The following is a 26,896-nucleotide window of genomic DNA, read 5'->3' as shown; positions in this document are numbered from 1 at the left end:
TACTTGGTCACATGTTACTTATATTTCCACTTAAAATATAGGATAATTAATTTAACCCTTAACTACCCCCATTTGTGAGGGTCGGGGTTTTTGTTTAAAGCCCCATGCAAATCAATGGGAAATGTATGTTCCCACATAACTTCCGTACGGCTGGAGATATTTCAATAACTGGTACACATATTACGGGTCGGGATATGAGGACGGGATGGGAGGTCGACATAGGAGGTCGGGATAGGAGGACGGGATAGGAGGACGGGATAGGAGGTCGGGATAGGAGGTCGAGATAGGACGGGATAGGAGGTCGAGATAGGAGGACGGGATAGGAGGTCGAGATAGGAGGTCGGGATAGGAGGACGGGATAGGAGGTCGGGATAGGAGGATGGGATAGATGGACTGGATAGGAGGTCGAGATATGAGGACGAGAAAGGAGGAAGGGATAGGAGGACGGGAAAGGAGGACGGGATAGGAGGACGGGATATGATGACAGCATAGGAGGTCGGGATATGACAACTATATATGAGGACAGGATATGAAGTCAAAAGCTTCCTCCTTTGTTTATTTTCCTCCCCAACAAGGATTAGGAAGGAAAAACCAGGCAACGTACTCAGCTAGTATATATATATATATATATATATATATATATATATATATATATATATATATAAAACTCAACGTGTGTGTGTGTGTGTATGTATGTGTGTATGTTCCAGCATCACATCCAAACGGCTAAAGATATTAACATGAAACTTGGCACACATGTTACTTATATGTCAACAACAAACATAGGATAGGTGATTTAACCCTTACTCACCCCCATTTTCCAGGGGCGGGGTTTATGTTTAAAGTCCCATACAAGTCTATGAGAAATATATGTTACTGCATAACTTCCAAACTGCTGGAGCTATTTCAATAATACTTGGTCACATGTTACATATATGTCCACTTAAAATATAGGACAGTTAATTTGACCCTTAACTACCCCCATTTGTGAGGGTTGGGATTTTTGTTTAAAGTCCCATGCAAATCAATGGAAAATGTATGTTCCCACATAACTTCCGTACGGCTGGAGATATTTCAATACCTGGTACACATATTACAGGTCGGGATATGAGGACAGGATAGGGAGGTCGGGATAGGAGGTCGAGATAGGAGGTCGGGATCGATGGACGGGAAAGGAAGACGGGATAGGAAGACGGGATAGGAGGTCGGGATAGGAGGTCGGGATAGGAGGACAAGATAGGAGGACGGGATAGGAGGACGGCATAGGAGGTCGAGATAGGAGTTCGAGATATGAGGACGGGATATGAGGTCGGGATAGGAGGCTAGGATAGGAGGATGGGATAGGAGGTCGGGATAAGAGGTCGGGATATGGGGTTGGGATATGACAACAATATATGAGGATGGGATATGAAGTCAAAAGCTTGCTCCTTTGTTTATTTTCCTCCCCAACAAGGATTAGGAAGGAAAAACCGGGCAACGTCGGGTATTCAGCTAGTGTATATATAAAACTCAATGGGGGAAATTTATCAAAACCTGCCTAGAGTAAAAGTTGCTGAGTTGAACATAGCAACCAATCAGATCGCTTCTTTCATTTTTTTGAAGAGGCCTCTGAAAAATGTAAGAAGCAACCTGATTGGTTGCTGTGGGCAACTCAGCAACTTTTTCTCTGGACAGATTTTGATAAATCTCCCTCAATGTCTGTATGTATGTGTGCGTGTGCGTGTGTGTGTATGTGTGTATGTTCCGGCATCACGTCCAAACCGCTAAAGATATTAATATGAAACTTGGCACACGTTACTTATATGTCAAGAACAAACACAGGATAGGTGATTTAACCCTTACTCACCCCCATTTGCCAGGGTCGAGTTTTTTTGTTTAAAGTCCAATACAAGTCTATGGGAAATTTATGTTACTGCATAAGTTTCAAACAGCTGGAGATATTTCGATAATACTTGGTCACATGTTACTTATATGTCAAATAAAAATATATAATTAACCCCTAAGCTGCCCCCATATGTGAAGGATAGTGTTTTTGTTTCAAGTCCCATGCAAGTATATAGGACTTCTGGTGCCTTACTCCACAAGCTCCGCTCTGCTTCTCCTGGTGAATGCATCAGTCCAGCTGGTAAGCCACACCCCATCTTAAAAAGACACGCCCACATTTAAGCCATACCCCTTTTATTTTCAGCTTACGATATTTTTACAACAACGCAGCCCACCTGAGGAAAGGATATGAGGATGAGCTATGGGGAAGGGATATGAGGACAGGATATGAGGTCGGGTATGAGGACAGGATATAAGGTCAGAATATGAGGTTGGGATATGAGGACGGGATATGAGGTCGGGAAATGAGGTCGGGATATGAGGACAGGATATAGGGTCGGAATATGAGGACAGAATATGAGGACGGGATATGAGGACGGGATTTGGGGATGGGATATGGGGAGGGGATATGGGGACAGGATATGGGGTCGGGATATGGGGACGGGATATGGGGAAGGGATATGGGGACAGGATATGGGGAAGGGATATTGGGAGAGGATTTGGGGTCGGGATAAGAGGAGGGGATATGGGGTCAGGATTTTGGAACGGGATATGAGGACAAAAGCTTCCTCCTTTGTTACTTTTCCCCCACAAGGATAAGGTAGGGAAAACGGGCAATGTTTAATAAAGGAGTTATCCTAATACTAAAAGTTATCCCCTATCTGCAAGTTAGGTGATCAGTGGGGGACCCCCCTGACCATGAGAATGCAGGCTTGCCTCCCAAATGTATAGAGCAGAAGCATGCATGTTCACCCCATTCCCTCTCAATGAGCATCCCAAACATTACTGACTGCTGAACTCTACTCTTTTCAGAGGTGCCATAGAGAGTTAATGGAGTTAATGCTGAGAATTTGTGCTGCCGATTCGTTCACTTGGTGGATACAGGACCCCCTGTAAATGGGAGTTCAAGCCGCTGTGGATAGGTGCTAACTTTCAGTCTTAAACATATACATTTTATTGAAATCACTAGCTGAGTACCCGGCGTTGCCCGTTTTTTCCTACCTTATCCTTGTGGGGGAATAGCAACAAAGGAGGAAGCTTTTGTCCTCATATCCCGTCCCAAAATCCTAACCCATATCTCCTCCTCATATCCCGACCCCAATTCCCCTCCTGTCCTCATATTTTTCTCTCATATCCCGTCCATATATCCTGTCCCCATATCCCGTCTCCATATCCTGTCCTCCTATCCTGTCCTCATATCCCGACCCCATATCCCGTCCCCATTTCCTGACCTCATTTCCGACCTCATATCCCGTCCTCATATCCCGTCCTCATATCCCGACCTTATATCCCGTCCTCATATCCTGTCCTCATACCCCGACCTCATCCGGTCCCCATAGCTAATCCTCATTTCTAATCCTCATATCCTGTCCTGAGGTGGGGCTGTGTTGTGGTAAAGATGGTGTAAACTGAAAATAAAAGGGGAGTGGCTTAAAAGGTGGGCGTGTATTTGTGAGGTGAGGTGTGACTTACCAGCCAGACTGACACATTCACCAGGAGAAGCAGAGCAGAGCTTGTGGAGTAAGGCACCAGAAGGCCTATATACTTGCGTGGGACTTGAAACAAAAACACTATCCTTCACATATGGGGGCAACTTAGGGGTTAATTTAACTATTATATATTTTTATTTGACATATAAGTATCATGTGACCAAGTATAATAGAAATATCTCCAGCTGTTTGGACATTATGCAGTAGCATAAATTTCCCATAGACTTGTATGGGACTTTAAACAAAAACCCCGAGCCTTGCAAATGAGGGTGAGTAAGGGTTAAATCACCTATCCTATGTTTGTTGTTGACATATAAGTAAGGTGTGCCAAGTTTCATGTTAATATCTTTAGCGGTTTGGACATGATGCTGGAACATACACACATACATTCATACATTGGGGGAGATTTATCAAAGTTATCTATCAATATAGAGCAACCTACAGAGCGTTAGGCTGGTCTATTGTGCGCCTAATTTATGAAAAGGCGCACGGCTCTTGATAAATTCTGCGCACGGACTTCGAGATCTATGCTTCAGACTGTATTTAAACCTGCTCCAGCATGGTCTGACATTTCGGCGTACTTTCAGTCGATGCGACTTGTCGCCAAAAAGTTGCTTTTGATTAATTCAGCACCAATATATTTTTCAGTGTCAAATAGACTAGAATGCATCATGTTCTAAAAATCCTCTAAAGCAAAAGTCGCAAAAAAGTCGCACATAGTTAGACTGCGACTTTCTGTGCGACAAATTTAGACAGGAAAAAACTGTCTAAATCCTTTAATAAATCTCCCTCATTGAGTTTTATATATATATAGATTATGGTATACAGTCATGGCTATAAATGTTGGCACCCCTGAAATCTTTCAGGAAAATGAATTATTTCTCACAGAAAAGGATTGCAGTAACACGTTTTGCTATACACATGTTTATTCCCTTTGTGTGTATTGGAACTAAACCAAAAAAGGGAGGAAAAAAAGCAAATTGGACATAATGTGACGTCAAACTCCAAAAATGATCTGGACAAAATCAATGGCACCCTTTCAAAATTGTGGAAAAATTAAAATGTTTCAAGCATGTGATGCTCCTTTAATCCCTTAAGGACCAAGGACGTACCGTTACGTCCTTGGTCCTGCTCTCCCGATATAACGCGGGGTTACACAGTAACCCCGCGTCATATCACGGCGGGCCCGTCGTCATAGTGAAGCCGGGACCCGCCTCTAATAGCACGCAGCGCTGATCGCGGCTAAAAGTGAAAGTGAAAGTTGCCGGCTAGCTCAGTCGGGCTGTTCGGGATAGCCGCGGCTAATCGCGGCATCCCGAACAGCTGACAGGACAGCGGGAGGGCCCCTTCCTGCCTCCTCGCTGTCCGATCGCCGAATGACTGCTCAGTGCCTGAGATCCAGGCATGAGTAGTCATGCGGCAGAATCGTTGATCACTGGTTTCTTATGAGAAACCAGTGATCAGCATAGGAGATCAGTGTGTGCAGTGTTATAGGTCCCTATAGGACCTATAACACTGCAAAAAAAAAAAGTGAAAAAAAAAGTGAAAAAAAAAGTGAAAAAAAAAGTGAATAAAGATCATTTAACTCCTCCCCTATTAAAAGTTTGAATCAACCCCCTTTTCCAATAAAAAAAAAAACCACAGTGTAAATAAAAATTAACATATATGGTATCACCGCATGCGGAAATGTCCGAATTATAAAAATATATCATTAATTAAACCGCTCGGTCAATGGCGTGCGCGCAAAAAAATTCCAAAGTCCAAAATAGTGCATTTTTGGTCACTTTTTATATCATTTAAGATCAATAAGTCCTATCAATGCAAAAATGGTACAGTTAAAAACTTCAGATCACGGTGCAAAAAATGAGCCCTCATACCGCCCCATACACGGAAAAATAAAAAAGTTATAGGGGTCAGAAGATGACAATTTTAAACGTATTAATTTTCCTGCATGTAGTTATGATTTTTTCCAGAAGTCCGACAAAATCAAACCTATATTAGTAGGGTATCATTTTAATCGTATGGACCTACAGAATAAAGATAAGGTGTAATTTTTACCGAAAAATTTACTACGTAGAAACGGAAGCCCCCAAAAGTTGCAAAACGGCGTTTTTTTTTTCAATTTTGTCACACAATGATTTTTTTTTCCGTTTCACCGTAGATTTTTGGGCAAAATGACTGACGTCATTACAAAGTAGAATTGGTGGTGCAAAAAATAAGCCATCATATGGATTTTTAGGTGCAAAATTGAAAGAGTTATGATTTTTTAAAGGCAAGGAGCAAAAAAGAAAATGCAAAAATGGAAAAAACCCCGGTCCTTAAGGGGTTAAACTCACCTGGGGCAAGTAACAGGTGTGGGCAATATAAAAATCACGTAAAAGCAGATAAAAAGGAGAAAAGTTCACTTAGTCTTTGCATTGTGTGTCTGTGTGCCACACTAAGCATGGACAACAGAAAGAGGAGAAGAGAACTGTCTGAGGACTTGAGAACGAAAATTGTGGAAAAATATCAACAATCTCAAGGTTACAAGTTCATCTCCAGAGATCTAGATTTGCCTTTGTCCACAGTGCGCAACATTATCAAGAAGTTTTCAACCCATGGCACTGTAGCTAATCTCCCTGGGTGTGGACGGAAGAGAAAAATTGATGAAAAGTGTCAACACAGGATAGTCCGGATGGTGGATAAGCAGCCCCAAACAAGTTCCAAAGATATTCAAACTGTCCTGCAGGCTCAGGGAGCATCAGTATAAGCGCAAATTATCCGTCGACATTTAAATGAAATGAAATGCTGTGGCAGGAGACCCAGGAGGACCCCACTGCTGACACAGAGACATAAAAAAGCAAGACTACATTTTGCCAAAATGAACTTAAATCAGAAAAAATCCTTCTGAGAAAACGTCTTGTGGACAGATGAGACCAAGATAAAGCTTTTTGGTAAAGTACATCATTCTACTGTTTACCGAAAACGGAATGAGGCCTACAAAGAAAAGAACACAGTACCTACAGTGAAATATGGTAGAGGTTCAATGATGTTTTGGGGTGTTTTACTGCCTCTGGCACTGGGTTCCTTGAATGTGTACAAGGCATCATGAAATCTGAGGATTACCAATGGATTTTGGGTCGCACTGTACAGCCCAGTGTCAGAAAGCTGGGTTTGCATTCGAGATCTTGGGTCTTCCAGCAGGACAATGACCCCAAACATACATCAAAAAGCACCCAGAAATGTATGGCAGCAAAGTGCTGGAGAGTTCTGAAGTGGCCAGAAATGAGTCCAGATCTAAATCTCATTGAACACCTGTGGTTGGGAAAAGGCGCCTTCCAATAAGAGAGACCTGGAGCAGTTTGCAAAGGAAGAGTGGTCCAACATTCTGGCTGAGAGGGGTAAGAAGCTCATTGATGGTTATAGGAAGCGACTGATTTCAGTTATTTTTTTCCAAAGGGTGTGCAACCAAATATTAAGTTAAGGGTGCCAAGAATTTTGTCCAGCCCATTTTTGGAGTTTGGTGTGACATTATGTCCAATTTGCTTTTTTTCCTCCCTTTTTCGGTTTAATTCCAATACACACAAATGGAATAAACATGTGTATAGCAAAACATGTGTTACTGCAATCCTTTTCTGTGAGAAATACTTCATTTTCTTGAAAAATTTCAGGGGTGCCAACATTTACAGTCATTGCCAACTATGACTGTATAACAATGGAAATACATTCTGATTATACAGCCAAGTAAAGAATAAAACATCATAACCAAACTAATCATCATAACCAAACTAATAAAAAAGCTATATAGGATATATGTAAAAGATAGTATAGGCTTGTGTTTCCCAACCAGGGTGCCTCCAGCTGTTGCAAAACTACAGCCTTTGGCTGTCTGCTCATGCTGGGAGTTGAAATTGTTCAACAGCTGGGGGCACCCTGGTTAGGAAACACTGGTATAAGCATATCATAAATAGCTCATAAAGTGTCTAGAGGCTAAACAAATGCAAACATGGGGACATGGTATTACAGACAGTGTCATCCGTACCTAGGCCAATGCCAAACCTTGTTAAAAAAAGATCCACCGTATCTGAGCAAATTGCTGCAGTTTTTTCCATTAAAGAGTACTTCTCTTTATCTTGTTCAATTTTATGATCCTCCCAGTCACTGCCCCCATCATGATAAACCACCCCCTGCCTTTATTTTTATTATTTTTTAGTTTTCTACCTTGATATTGCTCTGTATTTTCTGCTCTGCCTCAGTCAGATTCACAGACTGGGAAGGGGTGTTCTCCAGCAGGCGTGACAACATCTGAAGCCATAGAGGGGAGAACTTCCTCCCTGACTCTGTTACACACAGCCCAGAGCAGTTAAGTGTGTGAGATGAACTCTGAATGGCTAAGGCTGCACCAGCAGGAGTCCAAAGTCTGTGCAGAGATGGGGGAAATGTGCTCTGGACAAGTAGGGAGACACCTAGTGGCAGTGTTTTTAAACACAAATAAAACATAGAAAACTTCATTTTTTAAACAAAGTACATTAGAAAGATTTTTTATTTACCATAAGGAGTACAATAGCAAAAATTAGTTTTATTGAGAATGCCCATTTAAGTAAGATAGTATTAATTCTAGCAACATTTTCTCCAATATGGAGATCAGATTTGTGTGTGCAGATAGGCGATATTTTTTATTCTTAGTATAACCCCAGTAATGGCCTATATCTGGGAGACATGTTATGAAGAATAGAAGGCTAGGAATATAGCAGGAGTATATATGATGATGAGTATTAATGATGATGGGGGCCAACATCTGATGGCTTTCATGGTTGATCTGGAATAAGGATCTTTTAGAGTGGTCTTCAGGATTCTGTATTATGGGAATCTATAGGGCTGAGCTATGGTACAAGGCACAATCACATATATGGATGCCAACAACAAAACATACAATCTAGCATTTTATTGAAAACATCACCAATCCACAACACTCATGTTTAACACCTACAAAGGACTGACACTTAACTATGGCACCAAAATAACTTTATTAATCACAAAATCATAACACAAAAACAGAGACCCCTTCCATTTAAAATCTCCCATCCTTAAAACACACCAACCCCAAGAGAACAAGTGGGGAGCATACACATGAATATCCACAGTATATATATATATATATATATATATATATATATATATATCCACCAACTGGTGTCACATAGTATTCTCACTAGTACATAATGCTATGCCATATACACAAAACTAGTTGAGCTCTGTGGACTTCGTGGATGCACCCCACCACTACCTTGACACGTGTTTCGACTCTTCGTCAGGAGGTGTTATGATTTTGTGGTCAATAAAGTTATTGTGGTGTCATAGTTAATTGTCAGTCCTTTGGAAACATATATGGATGCATCTGAATAAGCACTGCTCCACTGGGGATCGGTGTCCCCTGATGATGAGACCAATAATGTTTGCCCAGGGAGGGTCTAACCCCCAATCTGGTGGGGCAAGCTGTGAATAACAGCATTGCCCTCTGACTGGAGAGCTGTAGGGGTTAATTTAGGTCAGCAGTCACCCTCTCCCTTGCTGTTTAGTCTGCCCAGCAACTGGGGATGGTAGGTCCCAAGGGTGGGGGCTAGAGAAAAGGAGCACCCTATCATTGAGAGAGTTTTTCCCGGGTTTTGTAGCTCCTCCTCTGGGGTATATAATGTTAGGTTTCCCTAACCTCCCCCTCTTTGCTGCCCTCGGACCCAGAGTTTTGCCCTTCCTCCCTTTGTTTGTCTGTTTGTGAAGTCACAGCTTGGCGGAAGAAGTTGGAGAGAGCGGAGTCAACCCAGGGTAGACCTCCACACAGGTCAGTGTGGCAGTACCTCCTGGGTTGGCAAGAAGCCAACGTGCCTTTGTTTCCAGTTTGATGTTTCCAGTTTGCCGTTATTTATTATGTTATTTATATATTTATAAATAAAAGCTGTGGCCGATCCTCACCCACACAAAGTTAAATATTGTTGTGGTTTCAGTTATTTATTTAGGTAAGGTGGGGTAACAGGGGAGGGTGCTTTACAGGTAAGAGCTAAATGGGTCTCTACAGTCTCCCTTAACAACCAAAGTATAGAGTGCCCCTACTAATGAACTCGACAGGCTGAAATTTCATGGACGTGGGTTGCTCATGTCCCACCCAAAAAGTTGATAATGTATTTCTCTATATATTGTTATCACTCTTGCTGATAAATGGCAAACACAGTTGGTAATGCACTGACTGATCCTGCACACCCATTTCACTGCACTATTTAGACACATTTTCTATTCAGGAGTCTTGGAAAGTTGAATGTCTGTTGGAAACTCAGCATCTAGTACACAACTGAAAAGAAGGCGATGACTCAGGGATTTATATTCTCTCTCCATGTTATGCTCTGCCAGCACAGAATGCTGCAAGATTACAGTGCTACGGGGGCATACAAATCCGATACAGTGCATCAGCGGGCATCCAGAGGAAGCTGGAATGATCTAATTCCCTGTTTTGTATGGGGATGACTCGGCCCTTGAGAGGCTCTGTTGAGACCCAGATGGTGACAGCTCTGCGAGTGTATTGTGTTCTGGAGCTGGAGCCCCAAGATGATGATCAGGAGCAGCTGAGGATGAAGGCCACAGAGAACGCTATCTCTGCCAGGGTTTAATTATAGCTGATCTGCAGGCTCCATTTTCTGTGTGCATGCAGAGGGCACACTGTCCTATCAGCAACACACGGCTGGGAAATGGAGACTCTCTATCAGAGCAGGGGGCATCACTGCCCTTAACTCATTGTCGCCCAAAGACAATCCAATTTGAGCCTCAGTGTGGCCATCGTCACTTCAATTAAGCTGCCAATGCTAGTACATTCCAAAATAAAGGTGCAGGAGCATGTAACCTTATGGCCAGCATGCTCTCACCATATCCATCATACTATGATTGTAATCATCAGACATTGCCTATAACTTGCTTTCAACTATCATGTCCTTACTGTAGACATCATGTTGTTTGATTGTTCTTTGTTTTGATTTGTATCCATCGTGCCCTGACTATAACCATCATGCCCTGACTGTAACCACCATGCATTCACTGTTTTAATCAGTTTCACAAATGAGTTGCATGGAATGCAACTCATTTGTGTTTCAATGGGTGGGGTAGCTGATGTGTGGAAGGGAGGAAAGTGACCTCATATTTACAAACAAGGAACTATGGGATGTGTAGTTTGAGAGAACGAACTCCAACAAGAAATACCCAGTTGACAAAAAGCTAGCCACAGTGTTATGGTAATCTACCAACATAGCCATTTAGCCCCAAGACAAGCACATATCCTTCCTAAGCATGTCCATTACTGTCTGGCAGGTACATACTAAAATCACCTTATGGTGGATAACCCCTTTAAAACACCATACATTTACTGTAAGTAGAACTGATAGCTCCTGACTGCGACACACTCACTGGAGTAAATATGCTTTGGTAGTTACCATAATGTCCTGACTGTAACCATCTGGTCTTGCCCTTACTGTAACCATCAGACACTGTGTATGCATTGTGATTAGTATTTTCATAGCTATTATATAATCATCATGTTGTCACTGTAACCATCACACCCTGACTATAACCATCAGGCATCCATTGAATCCTTCAGGTCCTGACGTTAACCATAATAGCCTCACTGTAACCTTCAAGTGCTAAATGTAACCATCAGACCTTGATTGTAACGTTTAGACCCTCTCCATGTATTATAATTAGTATATTTATAACTATTATATAAACTATTATATAGCTGTTCAGTCTTAAAGGAGTAGTCCAGTGGTGACTCAGTGGTGAACAACTTATCGCCTATCCTAAGGATAGGGGATAAGTTGCAGATCGCGGGGGTCCGACCGCTGGGGGCCCCTTGCGATCTCCTGTATGGAGCCCCGACAGCCCGCGGGAAGTGGGCGTGTCGACCTCCGCACGAAGCGGCGGCCGACACGCCCCCTCAATACAACTCTATGGCAGAGCCGGAGCGATGCCTCGGCAATCTCCGGCTCTGCCATTGAGATGTATTGAGGGGGCGTGTCGGCCGCCGCTTTGTGCGAGGGTCGACACCCGCTATCTGGACGGAGAGCCTGGCCCCTGTACAGAAAGATCGCAGGGGCCCCAGCGGTCGGACCCCCCACGATCTCAAACTTATCCCCTATCCTTAGGATAGGGGATACCTTTTTCACCACTGGACTACCCCTTTAAAGGTACAATAACTCTGATTGCAATCCTATTTCTAGCTGACTTTACTCTATTATTCCCTGTTCTTTTTCTATGACTTTACTGTCTGGCAGCAAGTTCAGAAAACTCCCTGCCTATGATCACTGCCATTGTGGGGTCTGAAAAAGTATGGAGGAACTTATATGAGACCACTGTTCTTTACTGTATTCCTAGCAATGTCATTGTAATGCATCTTCACCATTTTTGGCTTTTCTTAGATGGGTAAAGGCTCCTTTAAATATGCCTGGGTTCTGGACAAACTAAAGGCAGAAAGAGAGCGAGGAATTACCATTGACATCTCCTTATGGAAGTTTGAGACCACTAAATATTACATCACCATCATTGATGCCCCTGGACATCGCGACTTCATAAAGAACATGATCACTGGAACATCTCAGGTGAGTGGAAGCTTTCACTCCTCCAGGATCAGGTGCAGGCTCCTGTCCTACGATACTATGTGGACCTTATGTTATCTACTCTTGTAGGTTGCTTTTCCAGACCTATGTGTTCATCATAGAATTTATCTTTTATGGTCCTTAAACAGAACTTAGCATCAGAAAAATAAGACAAAGCTCTTCCCTAAAGATCAGGGAAGTAATGGGAGCGGCTGTGCAGTCAGTTGGTTATACTAGATTATACTTCCCATTGACCCCAAATATAGTTTTATAACCTTATATAGTAATAGAACGTTCCAGTACATTGGGGACCATAGATAAACGTATCTATTACATAGCCTCTAAACAAGCTGGAGTACTCGCTTAGCCAACATCCATTTATCCTGTTCCTCCAATAAACATTCATGTTCAGGTTGGCTGTGTGTGCACGTGTTTTTAATGGAGGAAGAGGAGAGGGGGGGGGGATGTCAGACATCTTTGGCAGAACAAAAGCATAAATAGCTGGTCCAGTTGAAATTGGATTTGGCCAACATTTGTTTAATGTGTATGTTCAGCTTTACCTTCACCTCCCAAAAACAAAACATCCTACCCTACCTGAAGATACCGTTCATAATTTTACCCAATTTAAAGATGTTCTTCACCTCCAGAAAGCATCTTAAAGGACATCTGCAGCAAAAGACAACTTATTCCCTATCCACAGGATAGGGAATAAGTGTCTGATTGCATGGGGTCTGACCGCTTGGACCCCCCGCGATCTTCTGCATGGGGTCACGGCTCTGCCGCAGCTCTCCCATGCAGGAGGCGTGCCGGCTGCAGCATGACGTCACGGCTGACATGCCTCCTCCATTTATCTCTATAGGAGAGGCGGGGAGGCAGTGTTGGTGCCTCCCTGCCTCTCTCATAGAACTGTATGGGGAGGGGGCATAGAGGGGGCATGCCGTTGACCTCAGAGAGGTCGACACTACGCACATTATCCGCTCACATAGAGTGGCAATGTGGGGGCCCCGTTTGGGAGATCGTGGGGGGCCCCAGTGGTCGGACCTCTCGCAATCAAACACATCCCTTATCCTGTTGTCTTTTGCTGCAGATGTCCTTTAACCTACTTAGAAAAATGTAATTCACCTACAGAAAACATCTTACCCAATTTGACAATACCCTCTCCTCCTCCAGAAACATCTTACCTCACTTGAAGATGTCCTCAATCTTTAGAGAACATTTCACTTTAAAAAAAAGGACCTCCTCCTTTAGAAAACATCTTTAAAAGGGTTATCTAGGAATAGAAAAACAGAGAAACTTTCTATCAAAAACCGCTCCCTGTCTGTCTCCAGGTTGGGTGTGGTTCTTCAGCTCAGTTCCATTGTAGTGAATGGAGCCATTCTGGAGACAAACGTGGAGCTGTGTATGAAAGAAATTAGCTGTGTTTTTCTATTCCTGGATAACCTGTTAAAGATGTCCTCCACATTTGGAGAACTTAGTGATCCAGAAGAGTTTTCCTGGACCACTGACCTATTGTAAAGATTGGTTCTCGGACACCATTATTATTACATTAGTGGCAGACCCATCCCTCATTAAGACCAAGTATTCAGTTCCATCTCTTCCAGTTTCCGCAGTTTAATTACATTTTCTGTATGTTCTCGCTTCTGTATGTTCTCAAGTAGTTGGATTGGGTTCTAGTAAATCAAGTCATTTACCTATGTAAATGTTATTACATATTAAATTTAATTTAGAGCAATATACAGCATTTCCCAGTTCAACCTGTGTAATGGCGGTAAATGTTCTCCTTCCAGGCAGATTGCGCGGTCTTGATAGTAGCAGCCGGAGTTGGTGAATTTGAAGCTGGAATCTCAAAGAATGGTCAAACAAGAGAACACGCTCTGCTAGCTTACACACTTGGAGTTAAACAGCTAATTGTGGGCATCAACAAAATGGACTCCACTGAGCCACCATACAGTGAGAAACGTTATGATGAGATTGTAAAAGAGGTCAGCGCTTACATCAAAAAGATTGGGTACAATCCAGCCACTGTACCTTTTGTGCCCATTTCTGGTTGGCATGGGGACAATATGCTGGAGCCATCTCCTAATGTAAGTGAGACAAAGTCAAGGCAAGATTTATATCAATGAGCTATTTCCAGGATCGGTTGGTTTTCAAAGAGGGTATATGTAATTCAATACGGAGTAAATAGTTTGGTTAATCCAAATTATACCAATGGGCTATGTTGGTTGGGTGCTTGCGGGAGAATAGTAAGAAATGATTCAATAGTTTTTGCCTTTATTTCTGGTTATGGGATATTTCAGCTCATTTTAGTGTCACAGGATATTTAGTTTAAAGAAGCCCCATTTGCCCCTATTTAACCCCAGCCCCCACATTATCTCTATTTAGAAGTATGTGTCACTGACTCATCATCACGTTGGATCTGGCAGGTCCAGAACATTCCTCCGTCATCAGATCCTATGAACCCAGTTATAAAAAGACAGGGGCTCTGTGCCAGTAGAGATGACTTGGGACAGCAGAACTTGTGGAAACCAAACAAGGCCTTCAGCTCCACCACCAATGCAGGAGGCTTTAAAGGGGTTATCCAGGAATGGAAATACACAGGTAATTTCTTTCAAAAACAGCTCCACGTCTGTCTCCAGGTTGGGTGTGGTTTTATAACGTGGTTCCATTCACTTCACTGGAACTGAGCTGCAGAACCATACCCAACCTGGAGACAGATGGGGAGCGGTTTTTGAAATAAAGTAGCTCTGTTTTTCTTTTCCTGAATAACCCCTTTAAAAGTCTTACTATGCTACTAAATCTGATTGGACAGACTATGGTCAATTCCTGAGATGGACAGCTGTGGGGAAGATGCAGCTGAGATGCAACTAAAGGGCCAATGTAGAAGCCAGTGTATAAGGTTAGGGTAACATGAACATATGCTATTAGCCTACATGGTGGACTGCATAGTCATAATATAGTATGTCTGTAATTGCTGGATGGAAACATTCCACATTCGAATATGTCCAGGACATACTGAAGTTAACATATATGGCATCACCTATAGCATCTAGTGAGATTGTTGTCACTGGGTCCTAGTACTTTGGAGAGTAGTAAGAACTACTTCCAGAGATCAAGTCCTGGGAAAAATGTTTGGGAACTCCCCTCAAGGGCTAGTCCTGCTAATGGAAATGGTGTTCCTGCTGTGGAAAAAGTGCAGGAACTTAGTTCCCACGCGTTCCTGCAGGACTTGAGCCCTGCCTACTTCCATATGTTATGGAACCATTTATAGAAGAAAAATAGCTCCACAAGGGTTATTAATTATATAAAGATATTATACAATTTCTACTAATAGGCAACCAACTGAAAATAACTTTTGGAGGGGATTATGAGAAAAGCCCTGCCTGTCAGAAGCTCTTAACCAATAAACATTACTTAGAACACGCCCATTAACGCTGATTTGGATTAAATTAGCCAATTGATCGACAACACCTCACAATGCTCCTCCTAAATGTCCTTTTCAGCTGGATACACAACAGTCCCCTAAGTTCTGGTTCAGGTGTGAAACAGGAAGAGTAGGTGGTTGGCCATGTGGTACAAGGCCACAGGTAACATGTAGCTTCACTTTGTGCCATGAAAACCTAGGCATAAATTATTGATGGAAATTTGACTATGGCAATGACAAGTTGAGGCCATAATCCTATTTGCCAAGTCTTTAGGCAATAACATCACAAGACCTATGTTCCAATTCCTTACCTGAATGAATGAATTGCCACTGTCACAGAAACATCCAATGTACCCTAATCTCTATCTGTCTCTTGTTTCCCCCCCCCCCCCCCTTTTTTGCCATACTGTGTCCCCTGCTGCCTGCTGGTTTTCCCTTTTGCAGATGCCCTGGTTTAAGGGATGGAAGGTGGAGAGGAAAGAGGGAAATGCAAGTGGAGTTTCTCTTCTAGAAGCTTTGGACACAATTCTGCCCCCAACTCGTCCAACAGATAAACCTCTGCGCCTCCCACTTCAGGACGTGTACAAGATTGGAGGTAAGATGGTTATGTGATCATAGACAAATCATCAGCATGTAGGTTGCATGTACAGTTGATTGCTCTTATTTTGGACATCTATTTTGTGCTTGTGTTGTTGCCTGGCACCCATCAGACACATCCAAATCTAGGATTAGTCAACAGTAATGTAACGTGTCTTCATTATGACAGGTTGACTATAAATTATCCTTTTCCTCCCCACCTGCAGGAATCGGTACAGTTCCAGTAGGTCGTGTAGAAACTGGAATCCTGAAACCTGGCATGGTAGTGACGTTTGCTCCTGTAAATATAACCACAGAAGTGAAGTCTGTAGAGATGCACCATGAAGCTCTGAGTGAGGCACTTCCTGGAGATAATGTTGGCTTTAACGTCAAGAACGTGTCTGTTAAAGACATTCGCCGTGGTAACGTGTGTGGTGATAGCAAGGCTGACCCACCCCAGGAAGCTGCACAATTCACCTCCCAGGTCAGTGAGCAGAAGTGTCCATTTCTTACAAATTCCAAGTAACATCTCAATATGGCTACTAGAGATGAGCTGACCGAACCAGGTTCAGTCACAACTTTACTGAAATAACATCAGCCCCTTGACAGAAAGGAAAATAAGAAAGGATCACTATGTAGCCTATAATGCTTTGCAAACAGCTCTACCAGCTTATCAGGAGAGCCGTGTTTTAAGGCCTATTCATTTAGGAGCCACTTTAGAGATAGGTGTTAGGTGAAGATCTCTGTGAGGGACAGTGATCAGTGAACAACACAGATAGGAGTAGGAGAGTAGGACCACACACACACACACACACACACACACACATATATATATATTAATGGTAGTAAAGCAGCACTGCAGAGTGCATTCTGCATCTGTTTTATCTTTTTGTTTAGTTTTTTGCGGTACACTTATTGTGAAAAAACAGTGAATAGTTTTGTGTCACTGTTGGTACTCCTCAGAAATTGGATAATTTTTTAACAGCTAGTTAAAAAACACTAAACCAGTTTCTAATTCCAAAAAACGAAACATTTGGACCACTTGAAAAAAAACATTGCTTCTTACAATACCTTTGTGTGCGTATTAACAGCAACAGGCATCTGCCTCCAAATAGGGATGATTTTGGACCTTTTTTAAATAAAAAAAAACATAGAAAATCCGTTAGTGCAGTGTGTTTTAAAAAAAGCTGTTAGTTACTGCCAAATACTATCTCTTTACCCATAAAGATAAAAAAATATATATTCCTCGGCAAGTTTCATTAAAGAGATAAACTTGCAGAGGAATCATTTTTTTTTTTTTATCTCTGGTAAAGACATAGGGGGAGATTTATCAAAACCTGTCCAGAGGAAGTTGCCCAGTTGCCCATAGCAACCAATCAGATCACTTCTTTCATTTAGCAGAGGCCTTGTTAAAAATGAAAGAAGCAAGCTGATTGGTTGCTTGCTATGGGCAACTGGGCAACTTTTGCTTTGGACAGGTTTTGATAAATCTCCCCCATAGTATTTGGCGGTAACTAGCAGTTGTTTTTTTTAAAGACTCACTGCACTAGCGGATTTTCTATGCTTTTTGTAAATATAAATCCGAAATCCGGCAGTAGGGTGTTTTTTTTTTTTTTTTAGTTTTGTTTTATTCGAGTTAAATATAACCATTCTGTCTGCTATAAAGAAAAAAAAAACTTTACCTACTTCCCATGCTCGCCTAGGCCTCTGGTATTCTGCAGATCTTGTTCCTTGTGTCTGTCACAATGCAGCTCAGCGAATCCCTGTCCACAGCAGTGTCCTGCCTTGAAAAGTGATTGGCTGAGCGACAGTGTGTCATAAGGAGCCCCAGCCCCGGTCTTCTTCCAGGTGTCAGGGCTCGAAATGTCACATTGGCTCTCAATCAATGGCCAAAGTGGCACACCACTTTTACCAATGATTCAATGAGCTACACTGTGACAGATCACCCTTGGGAAGAGGATCACACTGAAAGCAGAATATTACAGGCATTGGGAGAGCGCGAGAGGTAAGTAAAGGCTAATTTTTTTTATAGCAGACAGAATGGGTGTATTTTTTTAAATTTTTTTTTTAAACACCCTACTGCCGGTTAATTAATTTAATTCTGCTTTAAAAATGAGCTAAAAATACTTACTAGGTGACCTAACAGTGGTAAACTGGGCTGTTATACATACGTTTTTGGGCTATTGGTGAGGTACAGAACTATTTCAGTCAGAATTACCAGAGTTTGGTGAATCAGCTGAACTGAACTTTTTGAAAATTTCCCAAACTTTTTTTTTTTTTTTTAAATCAACTGGTGCCAGAAAGTTAAACAGAATTGTATATTACTTCTATTAAAAAATCTTAATCCTTCCAGTACTTATTAGCTGCTGAATACTGCAGAGGAAATGGTTTTCTTTTTGGAACACAGAGCTCTCTGCTGACATCATGACCACAGCGCTCTCTGCTGACATCTCTGTCCATTTTAGGAACTGTCCAGAGCAGGAGAAAATCTCCATATGCTGCTCTGGACAGTTCCTAAAATGGACAGAGATGTCGGTAGAGAGCACTGTGGTCATGATGTCAGCAGAGAGCTCTGTGTTCCAAAAAGAAAACCGTTTCCTCTGTAGCATACAGACCCTAAATAGTACTGGAAAGATTAACATTTTTTAATAGAAGTGATTTACAAATCTGTTTAACTTTCTGGCACCAGTTGATTTAATAAAAAAAAAGTTTTCCACGGGATTACCCCTTTAAAGGAGTATTTCGCCCCTAGACATCTTAAGGCCATGCAAAAAAACTTAAAATCTTTAAAATGCTAGGTTTTTACATGATTATTTGGAAATTCTTGTCTACATAATGTCTCGTTCACCTCCAAAGGGTATAAAATATCTGATCCTAGGGGGTCTGGACACTGGGAACCCCGCTCTGTGCCGGATGACTGGCGACCACAGCTGTCACGCCACCTCCATTTAGGTCTCTGGGAAGGGGCGTGATGGCTGTGTACTTCTGCTCCACAGCTGTCACGCCCCCTCCAATAGACATAAATGGAGGGGTGTGACGGTTGTGGTAATGTTACGAGAACACAGAAGCTCCTAAGCCGGCGTTCTGACCATAAATGTTCAGAATGCCAGGGTTCTGGGACCCCCTCTGATCTCCGGACCGGCACCCCGGCGTTCTGAACATTTAAGTTCAAAAAGCCGGATTGAGAGCTTCTGTGTCCCTAACGTCACCACAGCTGTCATGCCCCCTACATTCATGTCTATAGGAGGGGGCTTGATGGCTGTGGAGCAGAAGTATCCTCTGGACAGGGCATAAGATGTCTAGGGGTCGGGTACACCTTTAATATACAATTTTGCCTGCAACCATTACAGAACACTGCCACCCAAAGGCCTCTTTGTAACATTAAAATTTTACAAGAATTTCCATTTTAAGGTTTTTTTGCATGGCCTTATTGTATTTTTATAGAGTTATTATCATGACAACATGGCAATATTTCCTGTCCTGTATATTTTCAGGCTTGTGATTACTGTCTAATACTAGCTAGCATGAGAAGTTCTATGTGGAAAATGATATGGATAAATACAGGATCTACATACAGTCATTCCCCATGAGCCAAGGACATGAAGTGTCTTCATGGGAACAACGTAACACCTGAATAAGACAATTTAAAAAATGAGTTTTACATTCTTAGTTTGCCTAGAACATATGGGCTTATAGTGTTGGTGACCCTCTTTCAAATGAGGTATCACTCACCAGAGTCCGTGGATCCTTTTCTATTCACTTCTTTTGGTGACTTTGCTTCCCGCAACTGAGCAGGGAGACGTGTCATCACTCCTACTGCTGTATCTGCGTCTGCGCTGCTATATTGCTTGGCTGCAGGGAACGATGTCCCCGCAGTGATAAGTAATAAAAGGGTGGGTATGTCGGGTGGGTCGATAGCTTCGTGATTGTCACAAAAGAGCAATAAGAACACCCCCATTGATAATTTCTCCTAATTAGCATATTCTTAAGTTTGCTCATAATTTAGCAACAGCTCCATGGATTCAGGTGAGTGATACCGTGTTTGAAAGAGATTCACCCACACTATAAGCAGAAGTTCAGCTTAGTGTGGGTGACCCTCTTGTCACTTTCCCTTTAAAGATGATTTTAGATATGTGTTAATAGTTATTTAGATATGTTAACATTAGAAGATTAATGATTTTGTCTTTCTATCCTTGGAAGGTGATTATACTAAACCATCCAGGCCAGATCAGTGCTGGCTACTCTCCAGTCATTGACTGTCACACTGCACATATTGCCTGCAAGTTTGCAGAACTGAAAGAGAAGATTGACCGTCGCTCTGGCAAGAAGCTTGAGGACAACCCCAAATCCCTAAAATCTGGAGATGCTGCCATTGTAGAGATGATTCCTGGAAAGCCCATGTGTGTGGAGAGCTTCTCCCAGTACCCTCCTCTTGGTGAGAACATCATTCCTCAAGTCTGTTTTTAATACCCATCCAACAAAGAAATTGTGGAAGAGAACAAAACTAATATAATACTACCTCCTATGTACAAGAATATAACTACTATAATACTGTCTCCTATGTACAAGAATATATCTAATATAATACTACCTCCTATGTACAAGAATATAACTACTATAATACTGTCTCCTATGTACAAGAATATAACTAATATAATACTACCTCCTATGTACAAGAATATAACTACTATAATACTGCCCCTATGTACAAGAAATAACTACTATAATACTGCCTCCTATGTACAAGAATATAACTACTATAATACTACTTTCTATGTACAAGAATATAACTACTAGAATACTGCCCCCTATGTACAAGAATATAACTACTATAATACTGACCCTTATGTACAAGAATATAACTACTATAATACTGCTTTCTACATACAAAAATATAACTACTATAATACTTCCCCCTAAGTACAAGAATATAACTGCTATTATACTGCTTTTATATTTCCAAAAATATAACTACTATAATACAGCCCACTATGTACACCATGGGCGTCAAATATGCAGCCCAGCGAGCACTGAAGTGGGGCAGTACACAGGCATACAGCCTACAGCCATACAATGTGGGGGAACTGTACTGCACCTAATGTGGGGGAACTGTACTGCACCTAATGTGGGGGGAACTGTACTGCACCTAATGTGGGGGAACTGTACTGCACCTAATGGGGGGGACTATACTGCCAACCTAATGGGGGGGAACTATACTGCCAACCTAATGGGGGGAACTATACTGCCAACCTAATGTGGGGAACTGTACTGCCAACCTAATGTGGGGGAACTGTACTGCCAACCTAATATGGGGGAATTGTACTGCCAACCTAATGTGGGGGAACTATACTGCCAACCTAATGTGGGGGAACTGTACTGCCAACCTAATGTGGGGGAACTATACTGCCAATCTAATGTGGGGGAACTATACTGCCAACCTAATGTGGGGGAATTATACTACCAACCTAATGTGGGGGAACTATACTGCCAACCTAATGAGGGGAAATTATACTGCCAACCTAATGTGGGGGAACTATACTGCCAACCTAATGTGGGGACCTCGTATTGACGTTCGCTCACGTCACGCTCCCAGAATTCAAGGGTCGGCGTTACTACGTCCTTTTTTGCATGTGACCCACATAAACTTAAACCTTGTTTTTTTGGCCCATGTTATCCTTTGAGTTTGACATGCTTGATGTACACGAATATAACTACTATAATACTGCATCCTATGTACAAGAATATACCTACTATAACACGGCCCCTATGTACAAGAATATAACTACTATAATACTGCCCCTATGTACAACAATATAAGTACTATAATACTGCTTTCTATGTACAAAAATATAACTACTATAATACAGCCCACTATGTACACGAATATAACTACTATAATACTGACCCCTATGTATAAGAATATAACTACTATAATACTGATCCCTATGTACAAGAATATAGCTACTATAATACTGCCTATGTACAAGAATATAACTACTATAATACTGCCCCTATGTACAAGAATATAGCTACTATAATACTGCCTCCTATGTACAAGAATATAACTATTATAATACTGCCTCCTATATACAAGAATATAACTACTATAATACTGCCGCCTACGTACAAGATTATTACTACGATAATACTAACCCCTGTGCACAAGAATATATCTGCTATAATACTGCCACCTATGGAGCAATTTCTTATTTGCTTTTCTTCTATCTGTTTTTAGGCCGTTTTGCTGTACGGGACATGAGGCAGACTGTGGCTGTGGGGGTAATAAAGAACGTTGAGAAGAAGAGCGGAGGTGCTGGGAAAGTCACCAAATCTGCACAGAAAGCCCAGAAGGCTAACAAATGAATTGTAGGCTCCTTGCGTGCGGTGTACAAGCCCTGTCCCTCTGAGAGGCTCCACACCCTTCCCTCTGAGGTGCACGTCAGCCCTTCCGCTTGTAAAAGCCTATACGTAAACGACTGGATGCTCACCATTAAAGTCCAGTGGAAGTTCTTTAAGAGGAAAAGCATGCCCCCACCATTGTGACCCTTAGTGCTCATTTTACCAATTAAACTGGTTCAACATCAATAAACAACGTGGTGTGGTCTTCATTTCTCTGTTACATGATGCATAACGGGCAGGGTCAGTTATAATAAATATTTGCCCCCTACTTTTAAAAGGCATCAGTTTCTAAATGTATTACATCAGAGTAAAACTGGGGTGTTTAAATGGTTTTTGTCTTTAAAGGGGTACTCCGCCTGTAAACATTATTATTATTTTTTTTTTAATCAACTGGTGCCAGAAAGTTAGACAGCTTTGTAAATTACTTCTTTTTAAAAATCTTAATCCTTCCAGTACTTATTAGCTGCTGTATAATACAGAGGAAGTTCTTTTCTTTTTGAATTTCCTTTCTGTTTGTCCACAGTGCTCTCTAATGACACCTCTGTCCATTTTACGAACTGTCCAGAGCAGGATAGGTTTGCTATGGGGATTCGCTTTTACTCGGGACAGTTCCTAACATGGACAGAGGTGTCAGCAGAGAGCACTGTGGTCAGACAAAAAGGAAATTTAAAAAGAAAAGCACTTCCTCTGTAGTATACAGCAGCTGATAAGTACTGGAAGGATTAAGATTTTTAAATAGAAGTGATTTACAAATCTGTTTAACTTTCTGGCACCAGTTGATAAAAAAAAATGTTTTCCAGTGGAGCACCCCTTTAACACCCTAAGGACAATGGACATAAATGTACGTCCTGATGTGATAATACTGAACGCACCAGGACGTACATTTACCAGGGTAATGGCGGACGTCAGTGATAGCACGGAAGCCCGCTGTTAACCTCTCAGATGCTGCCAGGGTATGAACTATCTCTGTGTGGCCCGTTGACTCACCAGATATTCCGCTCACAATTAGGATTTTCTAAATCCTCCTGGGTGGGGAACACTTGCAGAATGGTGCGGTCGCTTGCTTGAAGATTTATTTTAGGCTTCCCTGGAATCATTCCACACTCCTGTGCCTGTACTGACGTAACGTTGACCAGTTGCCCATAGCAACCAATCAGATCACTTCTTTCATTTTTTTTAAAAGGCCTCTAAAGAAGCAATCTGATTGGTTGCTATGGGCAACTGGTAAATTTTTATGCTACACATGATAAATCTTCCCAAAAGACTTACTAAAATCTCATAATAGTGCCCCTAGTGGCTAGAGTATTAAGGCTGTCCTTTTATATCTCTATCCGAAACCTCAAATATACACACCAAATGTCTAAAAGATCTAAATGTCAACAGAAATCCCACCTGACCACAGAACTTATACTTATGTACTCTAGGAGATTCCATAAGATTCTAGGACTGCCTTAAAGTAAAACATACAAGACTATAACTACAGTCCAGCATTGGAATGCAAAGTCGTCAGTGAAGCGGGGAGTGTGGGGTTCTTTGTGGTAGATTTGCACTCATTTCTACTTATCAATGTAACTACAGTAATACTTTGCACTTTTGACAAATGCTTAAATCTGAACTGGTTCATACTTTTTAAATCTCTGGTTTGTATAGTCATGGGGATATAGGCTTTACTTTTGGCCTTTTTCTGATCTTGTGAGTGAATTATCATTCCGTCTACTATGACACTTGTAGAAAACATTAAAGCAGATGAGTTACATCTAATAATATATTGGATATATTGTTTGCAGTGCTGGGTCTGTGCCTGCGGGCGCTTTGCTTGGTAAGGTAAGCCTGGCTTAGCAAGTCCCTCTGGTTCTTAGCCTGGTAGATGTGACTAACAGATCTGAGGCAGGATGACACTTGACGTTACTTGGGGTTAGTTGTGTTCTGTCCTGGTGATTTTTAAGCCAAGGTGACAGCCACCCTCATGTCAGCCAGCCATCAGGCAGTGATACGTTATATGGCTGTACTGGTATATGACATGTGAACATTGAGGCAGACGGCCTGGGGAGGACATGCTATGTGGCAATCTTCACAGTCTACAATTCATCTTTGAAGTAATGAACATGAGTATGAACAGTATGGTAAACAATCCATATATTCAGAAAACAACCAGATACAATTCTCTCCCAACCAAAAAAATTTCCAACAGGCGGCTAGATCTAAACTGGTCTCAACTGGTCATCCAAAGGCATTTTCAGGTAGTATGTCACATAGAGTGAGGAAGGAGACTTGACTAGTGCCCTTAGCACTTTTCTGTAATTTCTATTTTAATTATAACCATTATACACTAATATTAATATTATAATACTTGCACATGTACAAGAACAGAATTAACATCATACTGCCCCCTATGTACAAGAATATAACTACTATAATACTGCCCCCTGTGTACAAAAATAGAACTACAGTTGTCCCTCCACATACGATGGTAATCCGTTCCAAATGAACCATCGTTTGTTGAAACCATAGTATGTTGAGGGATCCGTGCAATGTAAAGAATAGGAAGTTGTACTCACCTGTCCCCGCCGCTCTGGATCGTCACCGCTCGTCACTGCTGCCCTGGATGTTGCGCTCTATCGCTGTCGCCGCGTCCCCGTGATGTCCCCGCCACTCCAGAACATCTCTGCTGCCCGGGATCGTCGTTCTCACGTCGCCGTCATCACGTCACTACGCACGCAGCTCCTATTGCATGACGGGACGGCGTGCGCGCTGGCGTGATGATGACGATGGAGAGTGCTGGCGATGGAGGGGATCCCGAAGAGGACGCTCCGGAGCCCCGAGGACAGGTAGGAGACCATCACCGGAGCACACGGGGCACCGTAAACGGCTATCCAGCGGCAGCTGAAGCAGTCAGCGCTACCGGATAGCTGTTTATGCGATGGCACCGACACACAAAAGCATCGTATGTCGATGCTGCCGTCAACATGCGATGGCCTCTGAGAGGCCATCGCATGTTGAAATTATCGTATGTCAGGGCCATCGTAGGTCGGGAGTCACTGTACTATAATACTGTCCCTAATGTACAATAATATAAATATCCTAATACTGCCTCCTATGTACAAGAATAGAACTACTATTATACTGCCCCCTATGCTAAAAATAAAATTACTATACTGCCTCTGCAGGTGCTGGTCCAATCGGCTCCGGCCTGCACGCACCTGAGCTGGTCTTTATAAGGCATCAGTCAGCTTCTGCCTATTGCTTGCAATTACAGCTCATACCTATGTCTCTAGCTTTCTGCCTGCTATACCTTATATGTTACTCTGACCTCCTGCATGTTTATTGACCATTCTTTTCCCTGTCATTCTGTGCCTTGTAGTCTCTCTGGTTAGACCCTGATTTGCATTTGACTTCCCTTTTGCTTATTGTTTTGTTACTAAGTTACTTTCTGGTTTTGACTCTGGCCTGTTTGATTCCGCTTTGGTTTTCTATATTTCTGTTTGTCTGTTTACTGTATTGTGCTCTCTGGTTTGTGCTTTGGTTAACCCATTGTGTCCTGACCTAATCCCGGGCATTTGTACTGTGTTCTGTTTATTTTATTGACTTGACACCTCTGCATTTTACTCCAGCGGAGGGACTGGCACCCAGTTGTAGGACCACTGTCTAGGTTGGTTACACTTGTAGGCAGGAAGAAGGGTTCTGGGTAAGCTCAGGGTGCACTATTCCCTGCCTGGGTGCACAAGCTATACTGTTTCTGGTTTTACTAGAGCAGACATGGAAGCATGGACCCCATGACTGCTTTGATGGGTCAAATGCAGATGTGGTGGCCCAGTGCAGGAGTTGCACCCATGTACTCTTGCTGTCCTGTCTGGCGGACTCTATTGATGTGACCCCTGAGTCCACCCTATTGAGTATGTTAAATGGTTAATCAATGCCTTATGTTATTCATGACAGTGTGTTTATAATGTATATACCTTTAAATGTTTTTGTCCGGTAACCAGGGAAGGTGTCAGTGACAAGATGACTTGTGGGTGACCTATAGGACCCCTTCAAAATCTCCCCTATATATACAGGAGAGGAGCTAGTTAGTTTCAGTTTAGAGCATGCTGAGGAACAGTCAAGACCTGAGAGTGTCTGGTATCCTGAGGAGACCCAAGGCCAAGTCATGCAGCTACGCCACTAACCAGGTGCCCCACAGGTGAATGTCAAAACCTGGTAAGCTACAAAAGGGGTGAAGCCTAGTGTGGTGTCCCGGTACCGTATTGCATACCGTACGTAGTGTAGAGGTCCCCAAAGTCAGAGTAACTACGCTCAGGTAGGGTCCCTCAGGTGGGACAGCCCCTAGTCGCCTCTCCTCAATTCTAATTCTCTAATGT

General features: G+C 42.3%; 1 protein-coding gene across 1 annotated transcript in view; it reads left to right on the top strand.

Annotated features, from left to right (window-relative positions):
* The window catches only part of EEF1A2 (eukaryotic translation elongation factor 1 alpha 2), a 38,517-nt gene extending 15,786 nt beyond the window's left edge, over nt 1-22,731 (top strand). The window contains exons 3-8 of the mRNA XM_056547961.1: nt 11,966-12,145; nt 13,930-14,226; nt 16,008-16,158; nt 16,367-16,623; nt 20,340-20,574; nt 22,375-22,731. Coding sequence (XP_056403936.1) covers nt 11,966-12,145; nt 13,930-14,226; nt 16,008-16,158; nt 16,367-16,623; nt 20,340-20,574; nt 22,375-22,502 — 1,248 coding nt within the window. The 3' untranslated portion in view covers nt 22,503-22,731. The remainder of the gene's footprint in view (nt 1-11,965; nt 12,146-13,929; nt 14,227-16,007; nt 16,159-16,366; nt 16,624-20,339; nt 20,575-22,374) is intronic.
* Nucleotides 22,732-26,896: the final 4,165 nt, after the last annotated feature.

This window comes from Hyla sarda, chromosome 12 (genome assembly GCF_029499605.1).
Source record: "Hyla sarda isolate aHylSar1 chromosome 12, aHylSar1.hap1, whole genome shotgun sequence".
Taxonomy (NCBI): Eukaryota; Metazoa; Chordata; class Amphibia; order Anura; family Hylidae; genus Hyla; species Hyla sarda.
This window is presented reverse-complemented; position numbering and strand designations above follow the sequence as displayed.